Below are 26,424 nucleotides of genomic sequence, written 5' to 3' on the forward strand. Positions count from 1 at the left end.
CGACTAAGTGTCGGAAAGCCGATGGGTAAAATACAGTGCGAGGGCTATCATTTTGGTTCTCAAATCTACCTACTCCTGATGTTATCCAAAGTGATAATGACTCACATTTTTCATGTAAGGAAGTATAAGATTGGGCAAAACAAGAGGGAATTAAATGGGTGTTCCACACTCCATACTTCCCTCAATCAAATAGGATGGTAGAAAGAGCCAATGGCTTACATGAGGCTCAATGGGATACGCAACTCCCCAAAGTACTCCATCAATTAAATAATCGATACAGGCCGACTGGAAGCCCCGTAAGCCAAGCATTCTTTGTAAAAACTGAGCTTAGCGCTCTGCCTACTGAGAAAAGAGACTATCCAATGACATTACAGCCAGGACAGCCTGTGATGGTCAATCTACCATCCATCGGTACTGTGCCTATGACTTTAACTAAACCTCATGGCCCACTTGCCTGGGAAGCTACCGATAACAGTGGTGCAAAACACAGAATTACTGCACGATGGATTTTTCCTTCTTTTTAACGGGGTAACCTGTTCGGACTCTCCCCACCGAAACAAGTCTCTATTTTCTCTTATAGCATCCCGCAGGATGGCAAACAGAAATGCTGTGTTCATGTTACTACCTCAAACCCTAACAATGCTGCTCCTTTTAACCTGTGGTCAAAGAACCCTAGGGTGGCCATGGTCTCAAGCTCGTGTTAAGTACACTGGGAGTATGGGAATGCCCTCTAGTAAGGGAGACTTAAATCTTTCCACCTCAGATTTCTGTGTACAACATTACGTCAAACCCAATAGCAAAAGATACGAAACTTTGCGCCTCTGAAGGATTGGACTGTTGGTACAATTTTACCTTAGTACAACCTGTTTTTGTAGTCTGCCTCTGGGCTCACCATAGCATGGGACTATCATTTAAATTTAAAATAGACATTGCTGAGCCTAGTACAACAACATCCGCCCTGATTGTAAAGGATAAGAAAACTCTATCCCCACAAATTTCTGAAATTGGACCATATGTGATCAAAAATACAGGCCAACAACAAGTATTATTTAATCCATCATGGTCTCTTAAACGAGTAGAACTACTGATGCAAATTAATATCTCTACAATCAAACCATTCCTAAGTATGACCTATGCAGGATGGTTAGCATGTTTACGTGGGCGAACCCTCACCTCTCCAAGACGAACAAGGAGAGACGTAACCGGTATCACAAGGACAGGATTGGGAGTCTTAAATAGTATAGATGCTGAAGTACTTGTAAATAAACTGAGCACAGCAACAAGTGATTTAAACAAATTAGAACACCCACTGCCGTCTTCTCTATTAGCATTGGGAACTAACCAATGGCTCTTATCTGATATATTGCCTCAGTGGGAAAGAATTAATGAAAGGGACCACCAATTGATTGTGGATGCACTTGGTGCAGCCCAAAATAATGTTTCTCTAGCTCTTAGTTGTATCCAGGCTCAACTCTGGATGCAATCTATGGTAGCAGCAATTATAAGAGAAGGTAAAGAGGGCACCTTACCCACTGAAATTCGAAAGGTAATTTGGGATAATGCAACTGAATTTAAGAAAGAATTCCAGTCCTGGTGATATTTGATTAATTTCACTTATGACCCCATCAACAATAAGGCCACAGCTTTTATCTTAACAACACACAATGCTTCGGTATACACCATATACCCAGTCATTGCGTTAGGATTAAATCACAATGGAGCTATACTCTATCCATTAGAACATAGAGTGTGGGCCCAACAAAATGGAAACAAATGGCAAACTGTCGATGTTAATACGTGTTGTATGGGGACAACAAGGATTTATTTGAGAGAGTAACACCAAAGCCCAAGACATTTGTCTTGACACTGAGCAAAATGTTTGCCATTTTGAAATACATCCCGATGAAGCCCCTGAAACTGTACTTGTATATATTGGAAAAGGATGTGTTTGTATGAGAACCCTTTGTGATTTTATATTTGTAGATAATGTTACTGTAGATACAAACAATCGCTCAAATATTTGTGTTTGTAACTTTACTAAAGTTGTGGGATGCGACTTTAATTATTCAGCTCCTGTTATGTCTTATCAATTATTACAATCTAATTATACATTGAGTCAAGATTTATTGCCTACCCCCATTGGAATGAATCTTACATTGGTGAAGAAACTACTACAACACCATGACCTGTGTCAACTGCTAGAACGCATCCGAAACAATGGACACAAAACTCTAATCACCGTTCATCATGATACAGAAGACATACACCATGTCTTAGAAAGAGTGAAGAAGGATGGAGAACACCATTGGTGGGAAACTCTTCTCGGATGGTCACCAACAGCAACAGGAGTTTTTAATCTCATGCTTCACCCAGTTGTGATTTTACTAACTCTAACATTAATGTGTCTATTGCTTATAATCATATTGTATATAAAGGTTTGGTACATGATAAAACAAATAACCCAACTCCAACCACCCAAAACATACAAGCTAATACATAGCAAATGGTAATACTTCACTATCTACTTACCATGGATCTGTAAGTGCATAAATTATCAATATACTATTTATGGCACAGAGGCAAGAGGTGACCGTATCACCGCTCTGTGAGAATAAGATGAATTGACTATAGTCACGGGGTGGAGTGTGACAGTGTGCTCCCCCGCCCAACCTGGTGTGCTGCACCTAGACTCCTCTCTGAGAAGGAGTTTAGAAAGCAAGGGGGTCCTTTCTGAACCTCACGGCTCAACGGGAGGGTCTCCCTGACAGTTTTGTCTGACCCTGTCCTCTATGCAGTAAATAATCAAGTGTACCTTGCCATTGAATCTTGTTAAACCACTGTCGCATTTACCATTGAACTCTAACTCACTGTTTTCTATCAATAAAGTGTATTGTTCCTTCTCTCTTACGAGTGAAGTGCAGTCTCGCTCCATCCACGACACCTGGCAAGCTTGTCATAATTCTGCTAGCCAGAAAATGATTGATTGCTGCAATGGGCAAATAAATGGGGGGGAGGGCTGGTGTCCAATGACCAACAGACTTAGGAAGAGCAATCTCAAAAGATTTAAAAAAAAAAAAATTGCTTTGTATCACTGCATTCTCTGCCACAAAACTAATACAGTTTATGGCTCTTGTGCTGCTTTGTGAACTTCTATATGTTATCTGGTAACACATCACATGTGACTGGAAATCACAGCGAATAAGCCACATGGTGGCTCCATTCTGAAATCCCTGAGGCAAAAGTCCCTGTAGCTGTACTTCAGATCTGAACTGTGATAGGAATTAAAATGGTTTGATAATGTAATGCAGTAATGGAGCTTGGCTTTATTGATAACATGAAGGAACTGGGAAGGCAGGAAGTTCTCACAGGGAAATGTTAATAGTCTGGGTGAGAGATGAGACTTCTCACACAGCTGTGACATGCATCTATCTGGATGCAGGAGAAACAGAGAACTGGGATTGCCTGGCTAGCAGTGGGGCCATGCAGGTGCCAGTCTTTAGGTCTAGCCTACACTACTGACATCCAAGACGAGGATAAGCCAAGAAACACTTGAGTGACAAAAGTCAAGAACCTGTGAGGGCGCAAGTCACAGTGGTTAGAGCACTGGAGTGAGTGGGGCCAGGCGTTGGCACATCTGCAGTGTGATAGGCAAGGGTCTCCCAGAAGGAAGAGGCAACGTGGCACTATGCCACCAGCTGCCACATTCCAGTGTCATGCTTTAGGGGTGTGCTGTTTTCTGTGGTGCTGCTGATGGGCCCGAATTACAGCCTGTCTGATTAACATAAAATATACCACTGGTTACATAGCCTGCTGCGCTACCTATAATTACTGTTGGCCTCAATAAACCTTTAAGAAGGAGGAATACCCCAGAAGCCTTGCTGTCCTGTGGTCCCTGGCATTCAGCAAGTGCACGCCAGTGCTCCTTGAAGTACAGTGGACTGCACTGGTTTGGGGTTAAAGACGACCTTGATGACTGAGGGTTGCTCAGAGAGGAGTGACCACAGCCTCTCGTTAGCATAGGCAGCGCAGGGGCACATACTGCTTTTTACCATAGGGAAATCTAGGAGAAAAAAAATTGTCTAATTAGTTGGTGAAATGGCTTACAACCATGAGGTTGTAAGTCATTTTGGTGAAAAACAGGCAGAGCAGGAAGGCAGTGCTGCTGTTCATTCCTCTGAGCAAGTTTCTCTGACCAACAACACATTTTCAGTCACGTGAATGCAGTCGAGTCCTTGGGAGCTGACAGTGGCAGCTCATAGTACTTTGAAGCTTTACACCTACATCTTCAGTGACTGCCCAGCTGCTCTAGCTGGTTTTCTTTCCATAGGGATGGAACAGCTATCACCTGCTTCTTGATGGGAGGTTTTGATATGTTTTAGGTACTTTATAGCTTATAGGAAGCCAATTAGTTACCGAGAACTGCAGTTTGTATTATAATATTCATTCCTCTAGCATTATCCTAGGAAGTGCTAATAGAATAATTGGCTTCCTGTGAGATTTTAAAATATCACTAAATAACAGGCAATCCTATATTTATAAGATAATGACTATAAATTATCATTAATCTTATTAAATAATTATTTCATAGATTGATTTCCCATCAGTTTTTAAAGTACATATGAATATGATATACAAATAAAGGCAAATGTATCACGTGTCTATAATTTCTAAGCTTCATGACAAACTTCAGTGACGGGCAAGACTTACTGTGCCTTTTTTAGGGCTTCCCTCTGCCATTTTCCCATCTCTGATGTAGCACTTGGAGACCTGCTGTTGGACATGCTGGAGGGGCTCTTTGCGTTTGCTAATGGCTTATTATCTTTGATTGCAGATCCTGAATCCGCAGCAAAAGTCTTTTGTGTGAAAATACTCTGCATTAACTTGTTTTTTAGAAACCCTATTTCCTCATTGCTTAACGATGTCTTGGCTGGGTCTTCAGAATGGCTGAAGCCCTCATTCCTCAGTCCGGACTTGGGCTGCAACAGCAGGCTGCTTTCTTGAGAGGGGGGACTGGACTGCATAATCCATATTTCCCACACTGAGAAAGCATGGTGCATCTGAAAAATAGCTCTTTTCAGGTATATCAGCATTTATTTCCTGAGCCATGGGCTCAACACTGGGTCCTTGGTTTGAGTTAGATTTTCCGGAATTACCAGTACTATCTTTAACATCAGCATCACAGTCTGCCACCTGAGTAGTCTTTGCACGTTGAGTTACTAAGAGACAAACCACCCTCTTTCTCTCCCCTGGAGCCCGTGGATTCAGCTGAGGATGTTTCTGTCAGGTCGTGTCCAACAAATAAACTGTGAATGACTCCTTGCTTTGAACCTGAGCCCAGAAGGCAGCAGCTTGCCTTCACATCACAGCAGGCGGGTGAAAGCCACTTGTCCCCTGTTTGTGGGGAACACAGCATGGCGCAGTGTCTTCCACCACGATGCATTTGCTCCCCCAGTTCCAGCATGCTGTCCATCAGAGCTCTGCTTCTCGTACACTGCCAGCCCTCTTCCTCAAACCTTTTCTGGGAGCCATGTATGTTCCTGTCCGACATCTGCTTCACACGGGGGGACTTCTCTTGGTTAGAAGACACTTTCTCTGTATCAGTTGTTTCCTCATAGTCAAGAAGGGATACCGTGAGAGGGGCCATTAGCTCAGAAGTGAATCCTGAGGAACAACTGGAAGATCCACAATGGTTAACTCCATTTTTTTGAGCTTTCCATTTTACATCTCCTGCAAGGGCAGCCTGTCTATCCAAAGTGGATTCTTCTTTCTCTTCATGCTGGAGGTCGGTCTCTTTGCACTCTGGAGTTCCCGATTTTGGTACAGGAGAAACATGGGTTTGAAGCATCCTTTTCTGGAGTTAAGGTGGCTTCACTGGAGTAAACGAGACATCTGTGTTTGGATTTGTACTGTTTGCGATCAGCTAGGAAATCTTTGCCATTTTTCCAGTTACAAGCAGGATCTTCTTGCAGGCAGTAAGGTTTTTCTGCAGTATTGCTTGGAGGGGACTCAGTAGTTAAGTCATAGCTCCAGTCTGATGGAGTTTTGCTGCAGCCTGCATTTTTAATGGATTCCTCTGTCTTTGGGCTGCCCTCACTACAATCCCAGCTGTTCATGTTCTTGCATGGGTATTGCATATTTAAAAAATAAATCCTGTCGCTTTTGGCCTTTTTGCTCTACCTCAGTGCCTTGTTCTCTTTGATGAAGGAAAAATGAATGTTGACTGCATTTGTTGGTGTTTCTTTTCACACTCTTTTGACTATAGACAGGTGAGAAAGAATCTTCGCTGAAATCACTGTCATCCAGATCTTCCAGCTGCATCCCCTCTTTGCTCTGTACTTCTGTGGGAGTAAGGCTCAGCTCCTGCTTCACTTGAATCTCCTGGGGCTTGTATTGCGTTAAAAACCTCTCCAGAGGTTGATAGTTCAATTTTTGCTGTAGAATAGGTGGCTGCTGAAACTGCTGGTGATAAAGACATAAATGCTCTTCCCTTTCCTTCTGAAATGGAGGCAGATTTGTCCAGGTTTCAACACATTGTTTAGCAAAGGCGTTTCCCCATTCCTGTCTGCCGTCGGAAGGCAGATTTCCATCTCCAAAGGAAAAATCATCTCTAGAAACAAGCTGTTTCTGTACAGGTTGCACTGTCTGGACTTTCAGGCACTGGACAGGTGGTCTGTCTTGCATATACTTGTTTCTCTGGCCACTCTCTTTTGTTTCTGCCGTGGCAGCATTTTTGATGATGAAATCCTTTGCAGTGGGGTTCTTTTCAGAGTGGGGGGACAGATCATCAGTTTTCTTCTTCAGGGGATGTGCTAGCTAGGACTCCCTTAACTGGGCTAGCATGGTGGAACCACGGTGAGCTGGGATTTCCTTTGCAGCCATGTCCTTTATTGATTCCCCTGGGGGTAGAGATAAAAGGGACACTTGGTGGCTGGAGTGCTGCAGGACATGCCTTTGTTTTTGTAGCATTTGAGAGACGCTGGAGGCCTAGCTTCACTTTCTTTGGAGAGCTCTTTTCCCCAGGTGGCAAAGAGGGAGAGTTTTGGACACGTTTTGGAGATACGTTTCCAGCTGCCCGATGCCTGTTTGTGACAGGGATAGAACATTTAATCCCTTTCTTCAGCTCTTTGACCCTGTGTCGTGGTTTAACCTCAGTCGGCAACCGAGTACCACACAGCCGCTCGCTCACTCCCCTCACCCCCGGTGGGATGGGGGGGAGAATTGGAAGAGTAGAAGCGAGAAAAACTCGTGGGTTGAGATAAAAACAGTTTAATAATTGAAATAAAATAATAATAATAATAATAATAATGTAGTAATAATAATAATAATAATAATACACAAAGCAAGTGATGCACAGTGCAATTGCTCACCACCCGCAACTGATGCCCAGCCAGTCCCCGAGCAGCGGCCCCCCCGGCCAGCTTTCCCCCAGTTTATGTACTGAGCATGACGTCACATGGTATGGAATGTCCCTTTGGCCAGTTTGGGTCAGCTGTCCTGGCTGTGCCCCCTCCCAGCTTCTTGTGCACCTCCAGCCTTCTCAGTCAGTAGAGCATGGGAAGCTGAAAAGTCCTTGACTAGTGTAAGCACTACTCAGCAACAACTAAAACATTGGTGTGTTATCAACATTGTTCTCATCCTAAATCCAAAACACAGCACTGTACCAGCTACTAGGAAGGAAATTAACTCTATCCCTGCCGAAACCAGGACACCCTGTAAATGAGGCTGGCTTTAGAAGATGTCACGCTTTCAGATAAATAACTGTCTTCAGAACAAACTAATGCTTTCACATATTAAGGCTAAACACTGAATTCAATGTCATGATTTCTGTTTTAATTGTCAGTGATCCACGCAGGCATCAAAACCCCTCCGCCAAAATGCCTGAACGTCTGGAAAGGTCTATAGCAGTATTTTGAAGTGTTTCCTTGAACAGTGCATAACAGGTCAAATGAGTGAAGATGGCCTCTGTTTCAGTGGAAGGGGGTTGCATTTCCACACTTTATAATGCAGCATGGCACAGTGCCAGCTCAGGACAAGCTAGTACTCTCCACAGCATATCATAGAGTCCCACAAGACACAAACTAGGGCTTTTGGAGTAGTTGCAGTGGGGCTAATTAGCTCAGGTGATATGTGTACAGTGCTCCTGGATCAGACTCATCACTGCAACTGTGAATGTTACCCTAAGTCGGCAGATGAAAAACTCTCTAAGACTCAATTTGGAGTTTTAGAAAGCAGGCATTCTTTATTGCAGCGCCAGGTGCACAGGGGATCGCTCCACCTAAGCGTGCGCGCCGGGCTGCTCAACTATGGGAGTTATGTACAGTCAGAATATACATATTCATTAGATTTCTGAGAAATGATTAGCATATTCATGTTATTTCTTGGAACTCATTAACATATGCAAAAGTCTTTAACGCATGCGCTCTTATGTTCATTGGTGGTCCTCTGGTGGTCGTTGATAGTCTTCCTCACTGTGTCCGCTAATTGAACTCAGTCTTTTCACCTAGTTGCAGTAGCTGATTTCAGCATAACTTCCTTATCCATTCCACCCCTGTACACAGAGCTTCAAGGATTCCTTTTATCTATGGAATGTCCAGTCTGCAGAACATTTAGTTACTTCGCTTCGACAAAGAAAACCGTATGTCTCCTTAGTATTTCGGTATCATTCTAAATATTAATTTTAAAGATAATCACAGAATTAAGTCCAACTGCCAGTTCCCCCAGTCAATCCTGGGGACTGGCATGATAAAAACCAAATAAAATCAGCTACTGCAACTAGGTGAAAAGACTGAGTTCAATTAGCGGACACAGTGAGGAAGACTATCGACGACCACCAGAGGACCCTGGAAGACCACCAATGAACATAAGAGCGCATGCGTTAAAGACTTTTACATATGTTAATGAGTTCCAAGAAATAACATGAATATGCTAATCATTTCTTAGAAATCTAATTAATATGTATATTCTGATTGTACATAACTCCCATAGTTGAGCAGCCCGGCACACACACTAGGTGGAGCGATCCCCTGTGCACCCGGCGCCGCAATAAAGAATGCCTGCTTTCTAAAACTCCAAATTGAGTCTTAGAGAGTTTTTCATCTGCTGACTTACGGTAACAATTTTGGCACCCCAGATGGGACACTGCTCTTGAGCCTCGACGGATCCTGGGATCGCGGAACCTCAGCCGGCACCGAGGGATTCTCGGAGAGGACTTCTCCCGATCCCCGGACCGAAGAGCCCCTGAGCGAAGAACACTGCTTTGTGAGTAATAAAGCATTCTTTTTGGAAATTTTGGAAGGGGTTAGAGTCCCCACTCAAAGGGGTTAGAGTCCCCACTACCTGCTCGTCAGACGCAGCGAAAGCTCCGCAGGGTTGGGTATAAGACCAGGGCTAGGGGTTAGAGTTCCCACTAGGGGTTAGAGTCCCCACTTGGAAGGGGTTAGAGTCCCCACTAGGGGTTAGAGTCCCCACTCAAGATAAACATCAAGAGCAACGGCGGTAACAATTATTGTAAATACTTGTCTATTATTGTATTTGTTTCATATAGTAATTAGTTATTTGTATTATTGTTGCTGTACAAAAGGCTCGTCTGTGTGTGATTTTATTATTGTAAGTATTTGTTTGTAGTTATTTGTATTGTTGTTGTTGTACGAAAGACTTGTTTGTGTGTGATTCCCTGTATATAAAATGGGCGCTGGATCATCCGCCGGATCATCCACTGGTGGGGGAATTTTAAAGAAATCACCTTTGGGTTGTATTTTAAAGTATTGGAAACAAATTGCAGGATCCCCTGGTGGGGTCACAAGAAGGGATGATCTAATTAAGTATTGTAATCAATGGTGGCCACTATACAAACTAGAAGATGGAGAAAAGTGGCCAAGGAATGGTACTTTGAATTATAATACTCTGTTACAACTAATGCTGTTTCTAAGGAGAGAAGGAAAATGGGATGAGGTATTGTATGCTGATATGTTCTTTACATTAAGGCAGCATCCTGAGTGCTAAAAGGAGCGTGGAATTAATTTGGCCCCAACTGATCCTCTGGTATTGGCATTGGAAAAGGAGAAACGAGAGAAAGAAAAAGGGAAAGGGTTAAAGAGGTGTTGTTCGGCATGCAGTATTGGACAGAGATGTTTGAAGTTGACCCAGAATGAGCAGGAAGAGGATTTAGGGATGTTAGTGGCTCCAGGGTTGAGGCAGAGGCCTCAGAATCATGAACTTGAACCCTTAGGGGCAGAGGCTGGACTGGATGATGAGCCCGAGAGAGATGCTGCAGGGGCCACACCGGTGGCAAGGAGAACTCGTAATCGACAGGGAACCGCACTGCAAGCTCCACTGAGACAAGCAGTAGGGAATGATGGTCCGGTTGTAGTGAAAGTGCCTTTTTTTTGATTACAGATTTAAACAACTGGAAAGCAGCTGCTGGTAGTTATAGGGATGATTCTGATCGAGTGGCTAGTGCTTTTGAAATGATGATAAAAACCCAGGATCCAGATTGGAAAGATATCAAAGTTATCATGCAAGTATTGTTTGATAGTACAGAGAGGGAGATGATTCGTAAAATGACAGGGACTCAGGTTGAAGCCCAAATAGTGGCAGGGACATTACAAGGACAGTTGGAGCATCATTTTCACTCGGCAGATCCTGGCTGGGACCCTAATGATAATGGGCAGAAATTGTTATTAACGCAGTATCAGAGGTGGGTTTGTTTGGTATAAGAAATGCTATACCAAAAGCGATGAATTGGTCAAAATTATATGAGAATTAAGCAGGACAGAAAGGAGTCTCCCACTGATTTCCTAAATAAATTGAAAGAAACTACTCGGAAGTATACCACTCTGGATCCTGAATCAGAGGAAGGGAAGAATCAATTAGCAACTTTGTTTATCGGGCAGTCTGCTGATGATATCCGAAGAAAGCTGCAGAAATTACAAGGAGCAGATGCCAGGAACCTGGGAAAATTGTTGGATGTGGCTTGGGTGGTTTATAGGAAGAGAGATCAGCAGAAAGAAAAGGGGAATGCTAGACTGATTGCGGTACTAGGAGGAACTTATGGACCTCGAGAAGGACCCAGGGGAGGATTTAGAGGTGGTTATCGAGGAAGAGGACATGGTAGAGGATTCCCAAGGTCCCCAATAGGAGAGAGACAGTGTGTTTATTGTAAAAGAAAGGGACACTGGAAACGAGAGTGCCCATTTTTGCAGAAATTGGGGGAACAAGACACTCCTGTGTTAGCTGTAGAGGCGAGAGACTGAAAAAGACTGGAGGAATCTTCCCCAGCAGAACCTCTGGTTAAAATTAAGCTAAGGGAAGATGAAACTAAAATAGAATGTTTAGTCGATACAGGGGCCACCTATTCGGCTTTGAACACAAAGAAACATGAGTTAGGATATGATACTGTGAGAATTATTGGTGCAACAGGAAAGTCAGAAACACGACCTTTCTTTAAACCCTTAAAATTTAAAATTGGAAAACAATGGGTAACGCGTCAGTTTTTGTATCTACCAGATACACCAAAACCTTTAATAGGCCGAGATTTATTAGAAAAATTAGAAGCTGAAATAAAGTTCAAAAATGGAGAAGTAGAAGTGTCAATGCCAGAATCTAAATTTGTCCAAGCTTCAATATTATTATTGCAGGAAATTGAGCAGGTGGAAAGAAAAATCCCGGCTGAAGTTGAGAATGCAGTGATTCCTGTCGTCTGGGCAGGAGAAATACCTGGAAAATCAAAGAGGGCTGAACCCGTAAGGATAGACCTTATACCAGGATCAGCACCGGTAAGACTGAAACAGTATCTATCCCTTAAAGTTAGAAGCTAAACTTGGGTTGGTACCTATTATACAGAAATTTTTAGAATATGGGTTATTAAGAGAATGTGAATCTAAGTATAATACTCCAATTTTACCTGTTAAGAAAGCTGATGGGAAATCTTATAGGTTAGTCCAGGACCTAAGGGCAGTGAATCAAATTGTCCAGGATATACACCCAGTGGTAGCAAACCCGTACACACTATTAACTGCTCTCACTGAAGATCAGGGATGGTTTACAGTCTTAGATTTAAAAGATGCCTTTTTCTGCATCCCACTTGACTCTGGAAGTCAGGAATTGTTCGCCTTTGAGTGGGAAAACCCTGAGACGGGAAGAAGGACTCAGTATACCTGGACAGTATTACCACAAGGATTCAAAAATAGTCCAACGATTTTTGGAAATCAACTAGCAAAAGAGTTAGAATTATGGAGGCAAAATAATAGAACTGGAGTAATGTTACAATATGTTGATGACATACTATTAGCCGGGAACTCCCGAGAAGAATGCTTGGAACTGACAATCAGTTTAATAAACTTCCTCGGACTCAGCGGTTATCGAGTGTCAAAAGGGAAGGCTCAAATTGCACAAGAAACTGTAACATATTTAGGCTTTGAAATTCTGAGGGGACAGAGACAGTTAAGCAATGAAAGGAAAGAGGCTATTTGTCAACTTCCAGAACCTCGAAACGTTCATGAATTGAGAACCTTTCTAGGAATAGTGGGATGGTGTCGCTTATGGATTGGTAATTACACACTGATGGCAAAACCCTTATATGAGTTACTGAAATCATCGAAAGGTCCCCTGCAATGGACAAACGAAAGTCGGAATGCATATATTCAACTTAAAGAGCCTTGATGAAAGCCCCAGCCTTAGGGCTGCCTAATTTAGAAAAGCCTTTTGAACTATTCACTTATGAAAGACAAGCAGTGGCCTTAGGTGTTTTAACCCAGCGCTTGGGAGAATGTAGACAAGCAGTGGCATATTTTTCCAAGCAATTGGATCCAGTGAGCCAGGGATGGCCCGGATGTTTAAGAGCAGTGGCTGCAACGGTATTGTTAATACAAGAGGCTCGGAAGCTCACCATGGGACAGAAAATAACTGTTTATGTTCCACACATGGTAACTACAGTATTGGACCAAAAGGGTGGACATTGGTTGTCTCCTAGTAGAATGCTAAAATATCAAGTGGTACTAATAGAACCAGATGATGTGACCTTAAAGACTACTGCCGTAATTAATCCTGCTATGTTCCTCTCAGCTCGACAAGAAGAAGGTAAACTTGAACATGACTGCCTGCAGACCATTGAAGAAGTCTATTCAAGCAGGCCCGACTTGAAGGACGTTCCCTTGCAGAATCCAGATTGGGAACTATACACGGACGGCAGCAGTTTTATGAAAGAAGGAAAGCGAGTATCAGGGTATGCAGTTACCACTGTCGAGACAGTGATAGAGGCACAAGCATTGCCCACTAAAACATCGGCCCAAAAGGCTGAATTGATTGCCCTCACTCGGGCTTTGCAGTTAAGTAAAGACAAGCGCGTAAATATTTGGACTGATTCGAAATATGCTTTTGGAATAGCGCATGCACATGGAGCGATCTGGAAAGAAAGAGGACTATTGTCTGCACAAGGGGCAGAGGTGAAACACAAGGAAGAAATTTTGAGTTTATTAGAAAGTGTAAAAGCCCCTGCTGCTGTAGCTATTATGCATTGTAAAGCTCATCAGTCAGGACGAACCACTCAAGAGCAAGGAAATAAACTGGCTGATTTAGCTGCAAAGTGGGCTGCAGAAAAAGGCATAGAGGAGAAAGTGCTAGCTATAGTGCCAGAGAAGAGAATTTCCCTCCAGAAAAACCCTATTTATGATAAGCAAGATTTAAAATTAATAGAGACTTTACAAGCAGAAAGACGAGAGGATGGATGGGCAATTACACCTACAGGTCTAGTAAGTAATACCTCATTCCCTCATGAATAATTTAGTGAAGGAAGAACACAACGCTGTGCATTGGGGAACTGAAAATTTGCTAAAATATTTGCAGAAGTTGGTTATTAGCAGGAACATGGTAGAAATTATTAAATCAGTCACACAAAGATGTGAAATATGCTGTAGGAATAATCCAAAAACACAGAATAAAATTCAATTTGGAAAAACTGCTGAAGGACAGGCACCTGGGGAATATTGGCAAATAGATTTTACCGAACTGCCAAGAAAAGGAGAGCTAAAGTATTTGTTGGCCCTTGTGGATACATATACAGGTTGGCCTGAGGCCTTTCCATGTCGCACCAATAAGGCGAAAGATGTAGTAAAAATATTGTTGAAAGAAATAATTCCAAGATTTGGAGTACCTCTAGGGATGTCATTGGATGATAGAGGTCCACATTTTATAGCCAAAGTAATTACTGAAATAAGCAGATTATTAGATATTAATTGGAACTTACATACCCCTTATAGGCCTCAATCTAGTGGTAAAGTAGAGAGAATGAATTGCACTCTTAAAACTCAGTTAAGCAAAATATGTCAGGAAACCTCAATGAATTGGACACAAGCTTTACCTCTGGCTTTGTTAAGAATTAGAGCTCGACCACGAGGTAGGCAACATCTCAGCCTATACGAGTTGATGTACAGACGACCGTACCAAATACCTGGACTGCCAGGAGAGATGCGAATACAAGGGGAAAGTGATGCAAGAAATTACTTAATTGCCCTCGGGAAAGTTTTACGAGAACTAAATAGATATGTGATTTTAAATAAATCTATAGGTCTTGATTCCCCAGCGCATCCATTTCAGCCTGGAGATCGGGTATACATCAAATCTTGGACTTCTGAACCACTACAAGAGAAATGGAAAGGACCATTTCAAATCCTGTTAACTACACATGCAGCAATTATAAGAGAAGGAGAAGAGGGCACCTTACCCACTGAAATTCGAAAGGTAATCTGGGACAATGCAACTAAATTTGAAAAAGAATTCCAATCTTGGTGGTATTTAGTTACTTTCACTTATGACCCTATCAATAATAAGGCCACAGCTTTTGTTTTAACAATTCACAATGCTTCAGTATACACCATATACCCAATTACTGCATTAGAATTAAATCACAATGGAGCTATACTCTATCCATTAGAACATAGAGTATGGGCCCAACAAAATGGAAACAAGTGGCAAACTGTCGATGTTAGCACATGCGTTGTACGGGAACAGCAGGGATTTATTTGTGAAAGTAACACCATCAAAGCCCAAGACATTTGTCTCGACACTGAGCAAAATGTTTGCCATTTTGAAATACATCCTGATGAAACACCTGAAACTGTGCTCGTATATATTGGAAAAGGATGTGTTTGTATGAGAACCCTTTGTGACTTTATTTCTGTAGATGAAATTACTGTAGATACAGACAATCGCTCAAATATATGTAACTTTACTAACATTATGGGATGTGATTTTAATTATTCAGCTCCTGTTACATCTTATCAATTGTTGCAATCAAATTATACATTAAGTGAAGACTTATTGCCTGCTCCCATTGGAATGAATCTTACATTGGTAAAGAAACTATTACATCACAATGATCTGTGTCAACTACTAGAACGTGTCCGAAACCATGGACACAAAACTCTAATCACTGTTCATCATGATACAAAAGAAATACATCAAATTTTGGAAAGAGTAAAGAAAGATGGAGAACATCACTGGTGGGAAATTCTTTTCGGATGGTCACCGACAGCAACAGGAGTGCTTAACCTTATGCTTCATCCAGTGGTAACTTTACTAACTCTGATCTCAATATGTTTACTGCTTATAGTTATACTGTACATAAAGGTTTGGTACATGATGAGACAAATAACCCAGCTTAGCATATACTATTAATATACTCTGCTCTTTGTGCACTGTCCCATTTATCATTGAACTTTGTTAACTCTCTCTTAATGAAATGAGGATTGCAGCTTGCTAGCTACAAATCCTCAAAAGAAAAGGAGGGATTGATACCGAAATACTAAGGAGACATACGGTTTTCTTTGTCGAAGCGAAGTAACTAAATGTTCTGCAGACTGGACATTCCATAGATAAAAGGAATCCTTGAAGCTCTGTGTACAGGGGTGGAATGGATAAGGAAGTTATGCTGAAATCAGCTACTGCAACTAGGTGAAAAGACTGAGTTCAATTAGCGGACACAGTGAGGAAGACTATCAACGACCACCAGAGGACCACCAATGAACATAAGAGCGCATGCGTTAAAGACTTTTACATATGTTAATGAGTTCCAAGAAATAACATGAATATGCTAATCATTTCTTAGAAATTTAATGAATATGTATATTCTGACTGTACATAACTCCCATAGTTGAGCAGCTCGGTGCGCACACTAGGTGGAGCGATCCCCTGTGCACCTGGCGCTGCAATAAAGAATGCCTGCTTTCTAAAACTCCAAATTGAGTCTTAGAGAGTTTTTCATCTGCCGACTTACGGTAACAGGAAAAGTTATGCATTTCTCTTTTCTTCAAGAGTTTAATAGCAGTTTTTGAATCATGCCTTTTTAAAAAATTTTTTAAATTTTGTCGTCATCAAGGAAATTTCTACTGTTGCCTTTCTGCTTGTTTTACCTGAGTTAATTTGCTTTGCCAGAAAGGAGTATGTGCATGTTCCTGATCCAATGCCCGAATGCATTCCTTTAGCTACCAAAAGAAAAAAAAACACAACGGGGGGGGGAAAACATATCAGTCACACTGGTGAGGAACTGAATTGCATCAAACCTAACCTGCGAATTTACTATTTCCCTCGTGCACCTTTGACTCCTACTATGTGATGTCCCTTGCAAGGATAGTTTGCTGCTGCCACAGCCACGAACTGCCAGCTTCAGCTAGTTCAGGTATCAGCAGCAGTTTAGCTGCACTCAAAGAGAGCAAAGCTGCAGCACAGAGCACAGCTAGCCCTGCCTGACGGCCCTGTGGGCTATACAAAACCCAAGAAGCTGGGTAAATACACACGTGTTTAGCACACACAGAGCTCCACACTACTGTGGACCTGCCGCTGCCTGCACCATAGCTAGCTAGTTTGGAGCCAGATTGGGTGTACACCAGACTATGCTGCGGCTTGCAGGGCAGGTGTACCCCAGATTCATATACCTGTAACACACCAAGAACAGAGCTTTTTGAGCTCCATCTCTTATAAATTTCTTTCTTCTAAAAGAAGCTCTTCCCCTTCTGAAAAAAACACAAAACACTTTGGACAACAGCAGTGCAAATTTCTTATGCCACTCTGGCAATATTTTCATACCTTAGTCAGAGATAGCATGAGCTAGTAAGTTCATATTCCTCCTCATACTGACTCTGCAGTATAGATGTCCCATCTATGCGTGGGTACACTGGGCTGTGTTAGAAGGCAGCTGATCTCAAGCCATTTCCTCTTTACACCAGTGCAATGCACCAAACCCAACCAAAGGGGAGAGCATGGACCAGCACCAAACAATTAGCTGTGAGGGGAGCTGGGTTCAAGCCCAGGTTCAAGCCCAGGTTCAAGCCCACACTCAGAAGGCAGTACAGATGCAGTCTGTCTGTCTAAACAAGCTCATGCTTTGTCTCTTAGTCATCTGATGGATTCATTCCTTTGTTATGTAGAAGAATGTTAAGTGATGTTAAGAATGTGACTGGAGGCCTCCAGCCGTTCTGGCCCAGGACCCCTCCTGCCCAGCCACTGGAGCCCAGCCCAGTGCCCTGGGGACCTGGGGTCTCTGCCCAGGCTGAGGGATGCAGCTGCCGCTTTCCTGTTTGCAGGTTCAACCAGAAGTGAAGCTGAGCATATATTCCAGAGACACACATACACGGACACATACACAGGAGGACATACACAGGACACTGACACAGCCCGTCACACAGATTGCTGCAGACGAGGCGCTGCCCTCAACAGCACCTACATACAGGACTCTCATAAAACATAAACATAGATAGCCACGTTCCCTTCCTCATATTTGGCTGGTAGAGATAGAAGGTCACTAGTGAAGGCACACACATGGCACTCTCTACATAAACAAGCACACACACATTCACAGATCCTGGCCCCTCTGTCCGCCTGACACCCCTGCCCAGATCCTGGGCCTCCTTACTCACTTCATGGGTCCCCTTCTTGACGACTAGTCTGATGCTCACTAGCAAACACGCATGCACTCACACACTTGTCCCACAGGCACTCCACATTCGCAAGTCCCACTGGGCATAGTAGCATGGACCCAGCCCCCACCAGCAGCCAACACCAGACACATGGGCTGTGACCCGCAGTCCCACTCCAGCCGCTGGCACTGAGCCCTTTGTTCACCTCACTCATCCTAGTCCCCCCCAGTAGCTGGTTTTTGAGACACACACCATTCCTACCCCAGTCGCTGGAGGTTAAAGACCTCCACTTGCTCCAGTAGTTGATGCTGAGACCCCCCCACTCGCTCCAGTAGCTGACACCGCAGGCTGGGGGTACCTACACCCCCGGTCTGACTCCAGTAGCTGGCACCCAGTCCACTCACACCTATCCCCCCCAGTACCTGGCACTCCGGGCTCCCTAGATCCAGAGAGCTACGGCCTCTCCAACTACTGATGCTAGGACCCCTATTCGCTCCAGTAGCTGACACCACAGGCCACCGGGAGCCCACACCCCTGGTCTGACTCCAGTAGCTGGCACCAATTTTCACGCACACACATACAGGTCTCACCAGTAGTTGGCACTTAGTCCTTGCAGCACACATGCACATGGGATAGAGAGTGAGGTTATGCAGAGAGATAGTTAAGAAAAGATTTAATAAGATAGGACAGACTGCAGTGATCAGGTGCAGGACTCAGCCAGACAAGCGTACTGACTGCCCCTGTTTTACACGCGACTGGCCCGTTTTATATACCCTTTTCTGTCTACACCTCTCTTTGTTCCTCCCTGCTCCCACTTCCCCCCCCCCCCGCACGTGCCTTCATGGATTTGTACAGCTCTATCGATTCCCGAATCCCTCCCAGTTCAGGATTCCCTGGTTTACAATCTTATTAGTTGCAAAGTCCAGGTTGATCTTCCTGGGAGTGGCACCTGTAGTTTCTTGATAGCCCATCAATTAGTGTGACTGACAAGGTTTGTTTATTGTCATTGTCTCCATGTTTGCTTTGTCAGCTCTGTGTCTCTATATTTTGTTTCTGGTTTACCCCTTTTTCCCTTAGTTTCCCAATTGACAATATCAGATAACCTTGCTGGAATAAACATTCTCGTATTCCCACATGCCCTAATCAATTAGTGTGACTGACCAGGATGGGTTCTCATCACTGCCTCCCTTATCATTTGTCAGTCAGGTTTGTGTCCCTGTATGTTCTTGTTTATGGCTTCCTCCTTTTCTTATTATCCATTGTGGCAATGAAAAAAGTCCTTGAGCAGATAGATACCCTTAAAGGAGCAGACACTCTCCTTCCACATACCCTTACAAAGAAAATATGGAACTAATCCAGGAAATCAGAAAAAATACATTCCATTTTAAAATCATTAGGCTAATTTTACATTGGCTAATTTTACATTTACTTCATAAATTTGGGTTGTCGTATGTTGAAGAATTAAAAGTCTCTAAATGCAAAAAAACCCCACCAGTATTTTACCGATGTATGCTTTGTGTTGTTACTCAGCAGAATAGCTGGAGAATGGAGTAGGAAATAGTACAAAAATTGGGTGATTAAGTTAGCCAGAAGGGCCCCAAAATCTCTTCAAGTCTTTAAGGATAAAATATTGTGTTGGGTCTGGCTGGGATGGAGTTAACTCCTCATAGTGCTGTGCTTTGTATTTGTAGCTAGAAGGGTGTTGATAACACACCGATGTTTTGGCTACTGCTGAGCAGTGCTCCCACAACATCAAGGCCCTCTCTCCAACCCCACCCCCAAAGGCCAGTAGGCTGGGGGTGGGCAAGAGGTTGGGAGGGGACAGAGCCAGGACAGCTGACCCAAACTGACCAAAGGGATATTCCATACCACATGACATCGTGCTCAGCAATAAAAGCTAAGAGAAAGGAGGAGGGGAGGGGGGGCATTCCTTATTAAGGTGTTTGTCTTCCGGAGCAACTGCTACATGTACTGAGGCCCTACTTCCCAGGAAGTGGCTGGACATCACCTGCTGATGGGAAGTAGAGAATAAATTTTTTTTTGCTTTCCTTTGCTTCCATGCACGGCCATTGCTTTTCTTTATTAAACTGCCTTTATCTCGACCCACAAGGTTTTTTTCATCTTACTTTCTCCACCCTGTCCTGCTGAGGAGGGGGAGTGATAAAGCGGCTTGGTGGGCACCTGGCGGCTAGCCAAGGTCAACCCAACCCACTGCAAGAGAGCATTTACTGGACTTAGTGTTCTCTACAACAGCCTTGAAAACTAATAGCAAGAGTTACTGATGAATGTTTTGTTTCCGAGATGCAACTTTTATTACTACATTGCGCAATCCATCTCTTCATCCCATCTCAATTAAAAATTATCCCTGTTGTTCTGTGTGTGCCATCTAATGTTATTAGGAGATATTTCATGCCATAAATGACTGTCATAGCAAATGGCAGTCTTGTTCATAATCTGAAAATAAAAGAAGAGTGTTTATGTTAATTTATTGGCCTAGTTAACAATTTCTTTTAAGACACAAGAATGTGTGAGCTTGCCAGGGAAAAGAGAAAGAAGTTTCTTCACAACATGAAAATTGAATCTACTACACTATTAAGGGAGTTAATGGCAACGTTTATAGTATAATTAAAAAATGAAAAGCATTGGCAGACTAGACTTTTGAAACCGTAAAACCCGAATGAAACTTCAGGCATGACCTATATGAAGACAAGATTTCATATTTGTAAGTTCTTATACATTCAAATGATGAGTGACTTAGAAAAGTACCTGCAGGTTTGATTTTTTTTGCTGAGAACACTACAGCCTTAAAAATTTTTGAGTGACACAAATTTTCTTCAGGAAGATTTAAAGTGGCAATGGAAAAATTGATGTACTTAAACATAAGTGGAAAATGGATGTAGAATTCATTGAACCACTTTGCTTTTCCTTGGTAAAAGAGTAACAGTGATGTTTAGGAACTGTAAATTTTTCTCATGAATGGCAGGTTATATTAGTCATTAGTGTCTGGGCCCTGAGGGCACTAATGGGCTTTAGGGGCCCTGTCCAGCCTTCCTTGCCCCCCGCTCCCAGTCCCTGCCCATGGACCCAGGAGCCCCAATTTAGCGTCAAGAATGTTGTGGGGGACTGTATCAAAGGCCTTACAGAAGTCCAGATAGATGACATCTGTAGCTCTTCCCTTGTCCACTGACGCAGTCACTCCATCGTAGAAGGCCACTAGATTAGTCAGGCATGATTTGCCCTTGGTGAAGCCATGTTGGTTGTCTCTAAGCACCTCCCTGTCTTCCATATGTCTTGACATAAATTCCAGGAGGATCTGCTCCATGGTCTTATCGGGTACGGAGGTGAGGCTGACTGGTCGGTAGTTCCCAGGGTCCTCCTTTTTACCCTTTTTGAAAATGGGTGTGAGGTTTCCCTTTTTCCAGTCACTGGGGACTTCACCTGACTGCCATGACTTTTCAGCTATGATGGAGAGTGGCTTAGCGACTACATCAGCCAATTCCCTCAGGATCCCATTGTGTGACCCAATTCTTTCTGGGGTACCGTGTCGTCACAGAACTTGCCTCTCAAGGCCCAAGATTGTGTTTCGGGCAGTGGCATAGTTTACAGGGTATGTTTCAAGCCACTTGGTAGTCACTTCTACCATAGCAAGCATGCAATGGTTGCCTTGGCAGGTTCATGGCAGTGGTCCAATATTGTCGATCTGCTAGGCCTTGCCATATCAATATCCTAGCAATCACTCTCTATTCCAGGGACACTTTAGTCAAGGGCTCGTTTGATTGTGGTGCACATTTCACTTTCATAGGTGACCTGCGTGGTGGCCTCCATGGTCAGGTACACCGCTCGATCACGAGCCCATCGGTATGTTGCATCTCTCCCTAGGTATCCTGATGGGCCCTCTGAGCTACAAATAGCTCACCCTTGCATTCCCAGACCAGGTCCACCTGAGCCACTTTAATTCTGGTAGCCGGGTCTACTTCCTCATTGTTTCAATGTTCTTTGGTGGCATAGCTCTTGGGCTTTACGACCAGGTTCTCTACCCGGGCAGCAATATCTTGCCACAATGCGGCAGCCCACATGGGTTTACCTCTGCGCTGCCAGTTGCTCTGCTTCCATTGCTGCAACCACCCCCACAGGGCATTTGCCACCATCCATGAGTCAGTCTAGAGATAGAGCACTGGCCACTTTTCTCGGTCAGCAATGTCTAAAGCCAGCTAGATGGCCTTCACTTCTGAAAATTGGCTCAATTCACCTTTTCCTTCAGCAGTTTCTGCAACTTGTTGTGTAGGACTCCACACAGCAGCTTTCCACCTTTGATGTTTTCCCACAATACGACAGGATCCATCTGTAAACAGGGCATATTGCTTTTCATTTTCTGGTAATTTATTATACAGTGGGGCCTCTTCAGCACGAGTCACCTCCTCTGGTGACACTCCGAAGTTTCGGCCCTCTGGCCAGTCCATGATCACTTCCAGGATTCCTGGGTGGTCAGGGTTTCCCATTTGAGCCTGTTGTCTGATCAGTGTGACCCACTTACTCCACGTAGCATCAGTTGCATGATGTGTACAGGGGACCCTCCCTTTGAACATCCAGCCCAGCACAGGCAATTGAGGTGCCAAAAGGAGCTGTGCTTCAGTACCAAGTACTTCTGAAATGGCTCGAACTCCTTCATATGCTGCTAATATTTCTTTTTCAGTTGGAGCGTAACAGGCTTCAGATCCTCTGTATCCCTGGCTCCCAAACCCTAGAGGTCGCCCTCGAGTCTCCCCTGGTGCTTTCTGCCAGAGGCTCTAGGTGGGGCCATTATCCCTGGCTGCGGTGTAGAGCACATTTTTCACATCTTGTCCTGCCTGGACTGGCCCCAGGGCTACTGCGTGAACTATCTCCTCTTTAATTTGTTCAAAGGCTTGCTGCTTCTCAGGGCCCCATTCAAAGTCGTTCTTCTTCCGGGTCACTCGATAGAGAGGGCTTACGATCAGACTATAACCTGGAAGATGCATTCTCCAAAAACCCACGACGCCTAAGAAAGCTTGTGTTTCCTTTTTGCTAGTTGGTGGAGACATGGCTGTTATTTTATTGATCACATCCATTGGGATCTGACGACGTCCATCTTGCCATTTTATTCCTTAAATCTGGATCTCCTGTGCAGGTCCCTTGACCTTACTTTGCTTTATAGTAAAACCAGCTTTCAAAAGAATCTGGATTATTATTCTCCCCTTCTCAAACACTTCCTCTGCTGTGTTGCCCCACACGATGAAGTCATCAATGTATTGCAGATGTTCCGGAGCCTCACCCTGTTCCAGTGCAGTCTGGATCAGTCCATGGCAAATGGTAGGGTTGTGCTTCCAGCCCTGGGGCAGTCGGTTCCAGGTGCACTGGACGCCCCTCCAAGTGAAAGCAAACTGTGGCCTGCACTCTGCTGCCAAAGGGATCGAGAAAAACGCATTAGCAATATCAGTTGTGGCATACCACTTGGCTGCCTTTGACTCCAGTTCATATTGGAGTTCTAGCATGTCCGGCACAGCAGCACTCAGCAGCGACGTGACTTCGTTCAGGCCACGATAGTCCACTGTTAGTCTCCACTCTCCATTAGAGTTTCGCACTGGCCATATGGGACTGTTAAAGGGTGAGCGAGTCTTGCTGATCACTCCTTGACTCTCCAGTCGCCGGATCAGCTTATGGATGGGAATCAAGGAGTCTCGATTGGTGCGATATTATCGCCAGTGCACTGTGCTGGTAGCAATTGGCACCTGCTGTTCTTTAACCTGCAGCAACCCCAACCCATCCTCTGAGAGACCAGGCAAGCTAGACAGCTGATTAATCCTCTCCGTACTCAAGGCAGCTATACCAAAAGCCCTTTTGGGGTACCTTTTTGGGTCCTTGAAATACCCTCTCCTGAGGTAGTCTATGCCAAGAATACACGGAGCCTCCTGGCCAGTCACAATAGGATGCTTTTGCCATTCATTCCCAGTTAGGCTTACCTTAGCCTCCAACACAGACAGCTGTTGGGATCCTCCTGTCACTCCAGAAATACAGATGGATTCTGCCCCTTTGTAATCTGATGGTACACTGTGCACCGGTGTCCACCAGAGCTTTATACTCCCATGGGGCTGATGTGCCAGGCCATCGAACCCACACAGTCCAATAAACCCGGTTGCCTCTTTCCTCTGCCTGGCTGGAGGCAGGGCCCCTCTAGTCCTGGTCAGAGTCTTCATTACTTTATTTTTGTAACTGCAAACCAGAAGTCCCTTCATCAGGGTCAAAAGTACAATCAGCCCTTCTACTCTGCCCAACAGACATTGGAGCAGTAATTTTCCTGGATGGATGCCTTTTGGCTGTTGTTTTTCCTTGGAATTCCTGTACCCGAGCTTCTGGTGTTCAGGTAGGTTCACCATCTCACTTCCTCATGTCCTCCCCCTGGTCACGCAGGAAGAACCACAGGGTTGCATGTGGTGTGTGCCACTGGTGCCCTCTCCCTTGAACAGAAAAAGGCTGACTCTTAATAGCTGAGACCTTGGTTGGTGTGGGTGAGGAAGACCTATCCTTCTTGGATTGCTCAGAAAATTTTTGGGTCAGTTTCTCCACAGCCAAGAGGCAGGCCTGTAGGGAGGAAGCAAGATTATCTTTGTATTCTCGGAGGTGTCTGGCCAATCCATCCAGAGTTGGTGCTTCCGTGTCTGTCCAGCTCATTATCACCAGGGTGTTGGCATATGATGTCAGTGCATTTCGTACAAACTTTTGCCACATGGACCACGTGCACCGCATTTCATCCAGGTCTTTGGATACCTGATCATCATCCAGGTTGTTATAGATCACCTCCACCATGGCTAATTCCCTCAGATACTGGATACCTCCCTCAATGGTGGTCCATCTGCTTCGGGATTTTGCAAGATCTTCCTTGAAGGGATACCTGTCCTTCACACTTGACAGGAGTCGCCGCCAAAGACTGAGGATTCCTGCCCTTTTTCCAAACCCTTTGTCAATGGCCTTATCCCTATCAAGGGTTCCCAGCTGCTGGGCTTCCTTACCCTCAATTCCTGACTATTGGCCCCAATATCCCAGCATCAGAGTAACCAGCTGAGAATTAGCTCGCCTGGTTGATGGCTAAAATCTTTTCGCATATCTCACAGCTCGCTTAGGGAAAGGGATCGGGTGGTTTCTGACTCGTTTATGATTTCAGTCCCTTCCCCCTCCAATTCTTGTGACTTCTCTGCTGCAGAACAGGCTGCCTCTTCTGATTCTCTCTCCTGCTCCCTCCTAGGAGAAGCTTCTTCATCCCTTACTAAACGAGTTGACTTCTGCTTCCATTGTTTCTTTTTAGTTATAGGGGCAACTGATATAGTGTCTGGTTTAGCCATAGTGTCTGTTGGTATGTCTTCAGATCCAGAGACCTTCTCTTCTCCTTGAGGGTGCTGCATAATATTGAGCAGTGTTCAGTAGGTGCTGGCCAGGCCCCAGAATACTGTGGTAAGTTGTGCTTCTTTGGAATCGCCATGGCATCTTTTTCTCAAACATTCTATCAGTTCATCAGGATCCTCCACTTGTTCAGGAGTGAAGTTCCAGACCACTGGAGGTGAGAAGTTTTCTAGATACCTGCCTATATTCTCCCACATGCCTTGCCACCCATGACCATACTGTCTCAGGGCCTGGGTCATATTCCTAAATTGCTTGTTAACCTTAGAAAAAGCTGAAACAATATTCCTAAGAAATAACAATAGAAGTATTTTAACTATCCAAGGATGTTCAAGATACTGAAAAGCTATTGTAACGAGGGAGAAAACATCACAGAAGAAGGTGGTGAAGGTGCCATTCTGTATTTCCTCCACAAAAAAAACTCTCAGAGGAAGAAGTATAATTGTTAATTTTCTCCATGAGATGGTACCCGAAGTTCAGTAATGGCTTCACTACAGAGCCCAAATACCAGATGAAGCTCAAGGCCAGTGTTTTAATAATAAATCTCCCAGGCATAACATCACTAAGCACCACAGAGCACAGCAAACCACAAAAGCCAACACCAATCTTTAACGTGTACAGCAAAAAAAAAGAGCATGGCGCAGATCAGATAAACTAATACTGAGAACAGATAAGTTAATATCGTGACCCGCAACTGTTAACAGATATAAATCCCTTCTAATATGCTCTGGTCTATCTGTTATTATCTCAAACCCTTTGAGTGCCTGTTCGGGCACCAAAAAGGACTGTTGTGGTTTAACCCCAGCCGGCAACTGAGCACCACACAGCCGCTCACTCACTCTCCCACAGTGGGATGGGGGAGAGAATCGGAAGAGTAAAAGTGAGAAAACTCATGGGTTGAGATAAAGACAGTTTAATAGGTAAAGAAAAAGCCGTGTGCGCAAGCAAAGCAAAACAAGGAATTCATTCACTACTTCCCATCGGCAGACAGGTGTTCAGCCATCTCCAGGAAAGCAGGGCTCCATCACGCCTAACGGTTACTTGGGAAGACAAACGCCATCACTCCAAACGTTCCCCCCTTCCTCCTTCTTCCCCCAGCTTTTTA

At 44.1% G+C, this 26,424-nt stretch overlaps 1 protein-coding gene across 1 annotated transcript; it reads right to left on the reverse strand.

Annotated features, from left to right (window-relative positions):
- Positions 1 to 613: 613 nt before the first annotated feature.
- On the reverse strand, positions 614 to 24,731 carry LOC143172163 (kinesin-like protein KIF24). Its single transcript, XM_076361420.1, is given in 9 exon segments — positions 614 to 696; positions 3,744 to 3,772; positions 4,708 to 5,006; positions 5,008 to 5,182; positions 5,184 to 5,831; positions 5,833 to 6,108; positions 6,110 to 6,814; positions 6,816 to 7,130; positions 24,445 to 24,731. Coding segments are annotated over 9 exon segments (2,817 nt in total).
- Positions 24,732 to 26,424: the final 1,693 nt, after the last annotated feature.

Source organism: Aptenodytes patagonicus, chromosome W (assembly GCF_965638725.1).
Source record: "Aptenodytes patagonicus chromosome W, bAptPat1.pri.cur, whole genome shotgun sequence".
In the NCBI taxonomy this organism is placed as follows: domain Eukaryota; kingdom Metazoa; phylum Chordata; class Aves; order Sphenisciformes; family Spheniscidae; genus Aptenodytes; species Aptenodytes patagonicus.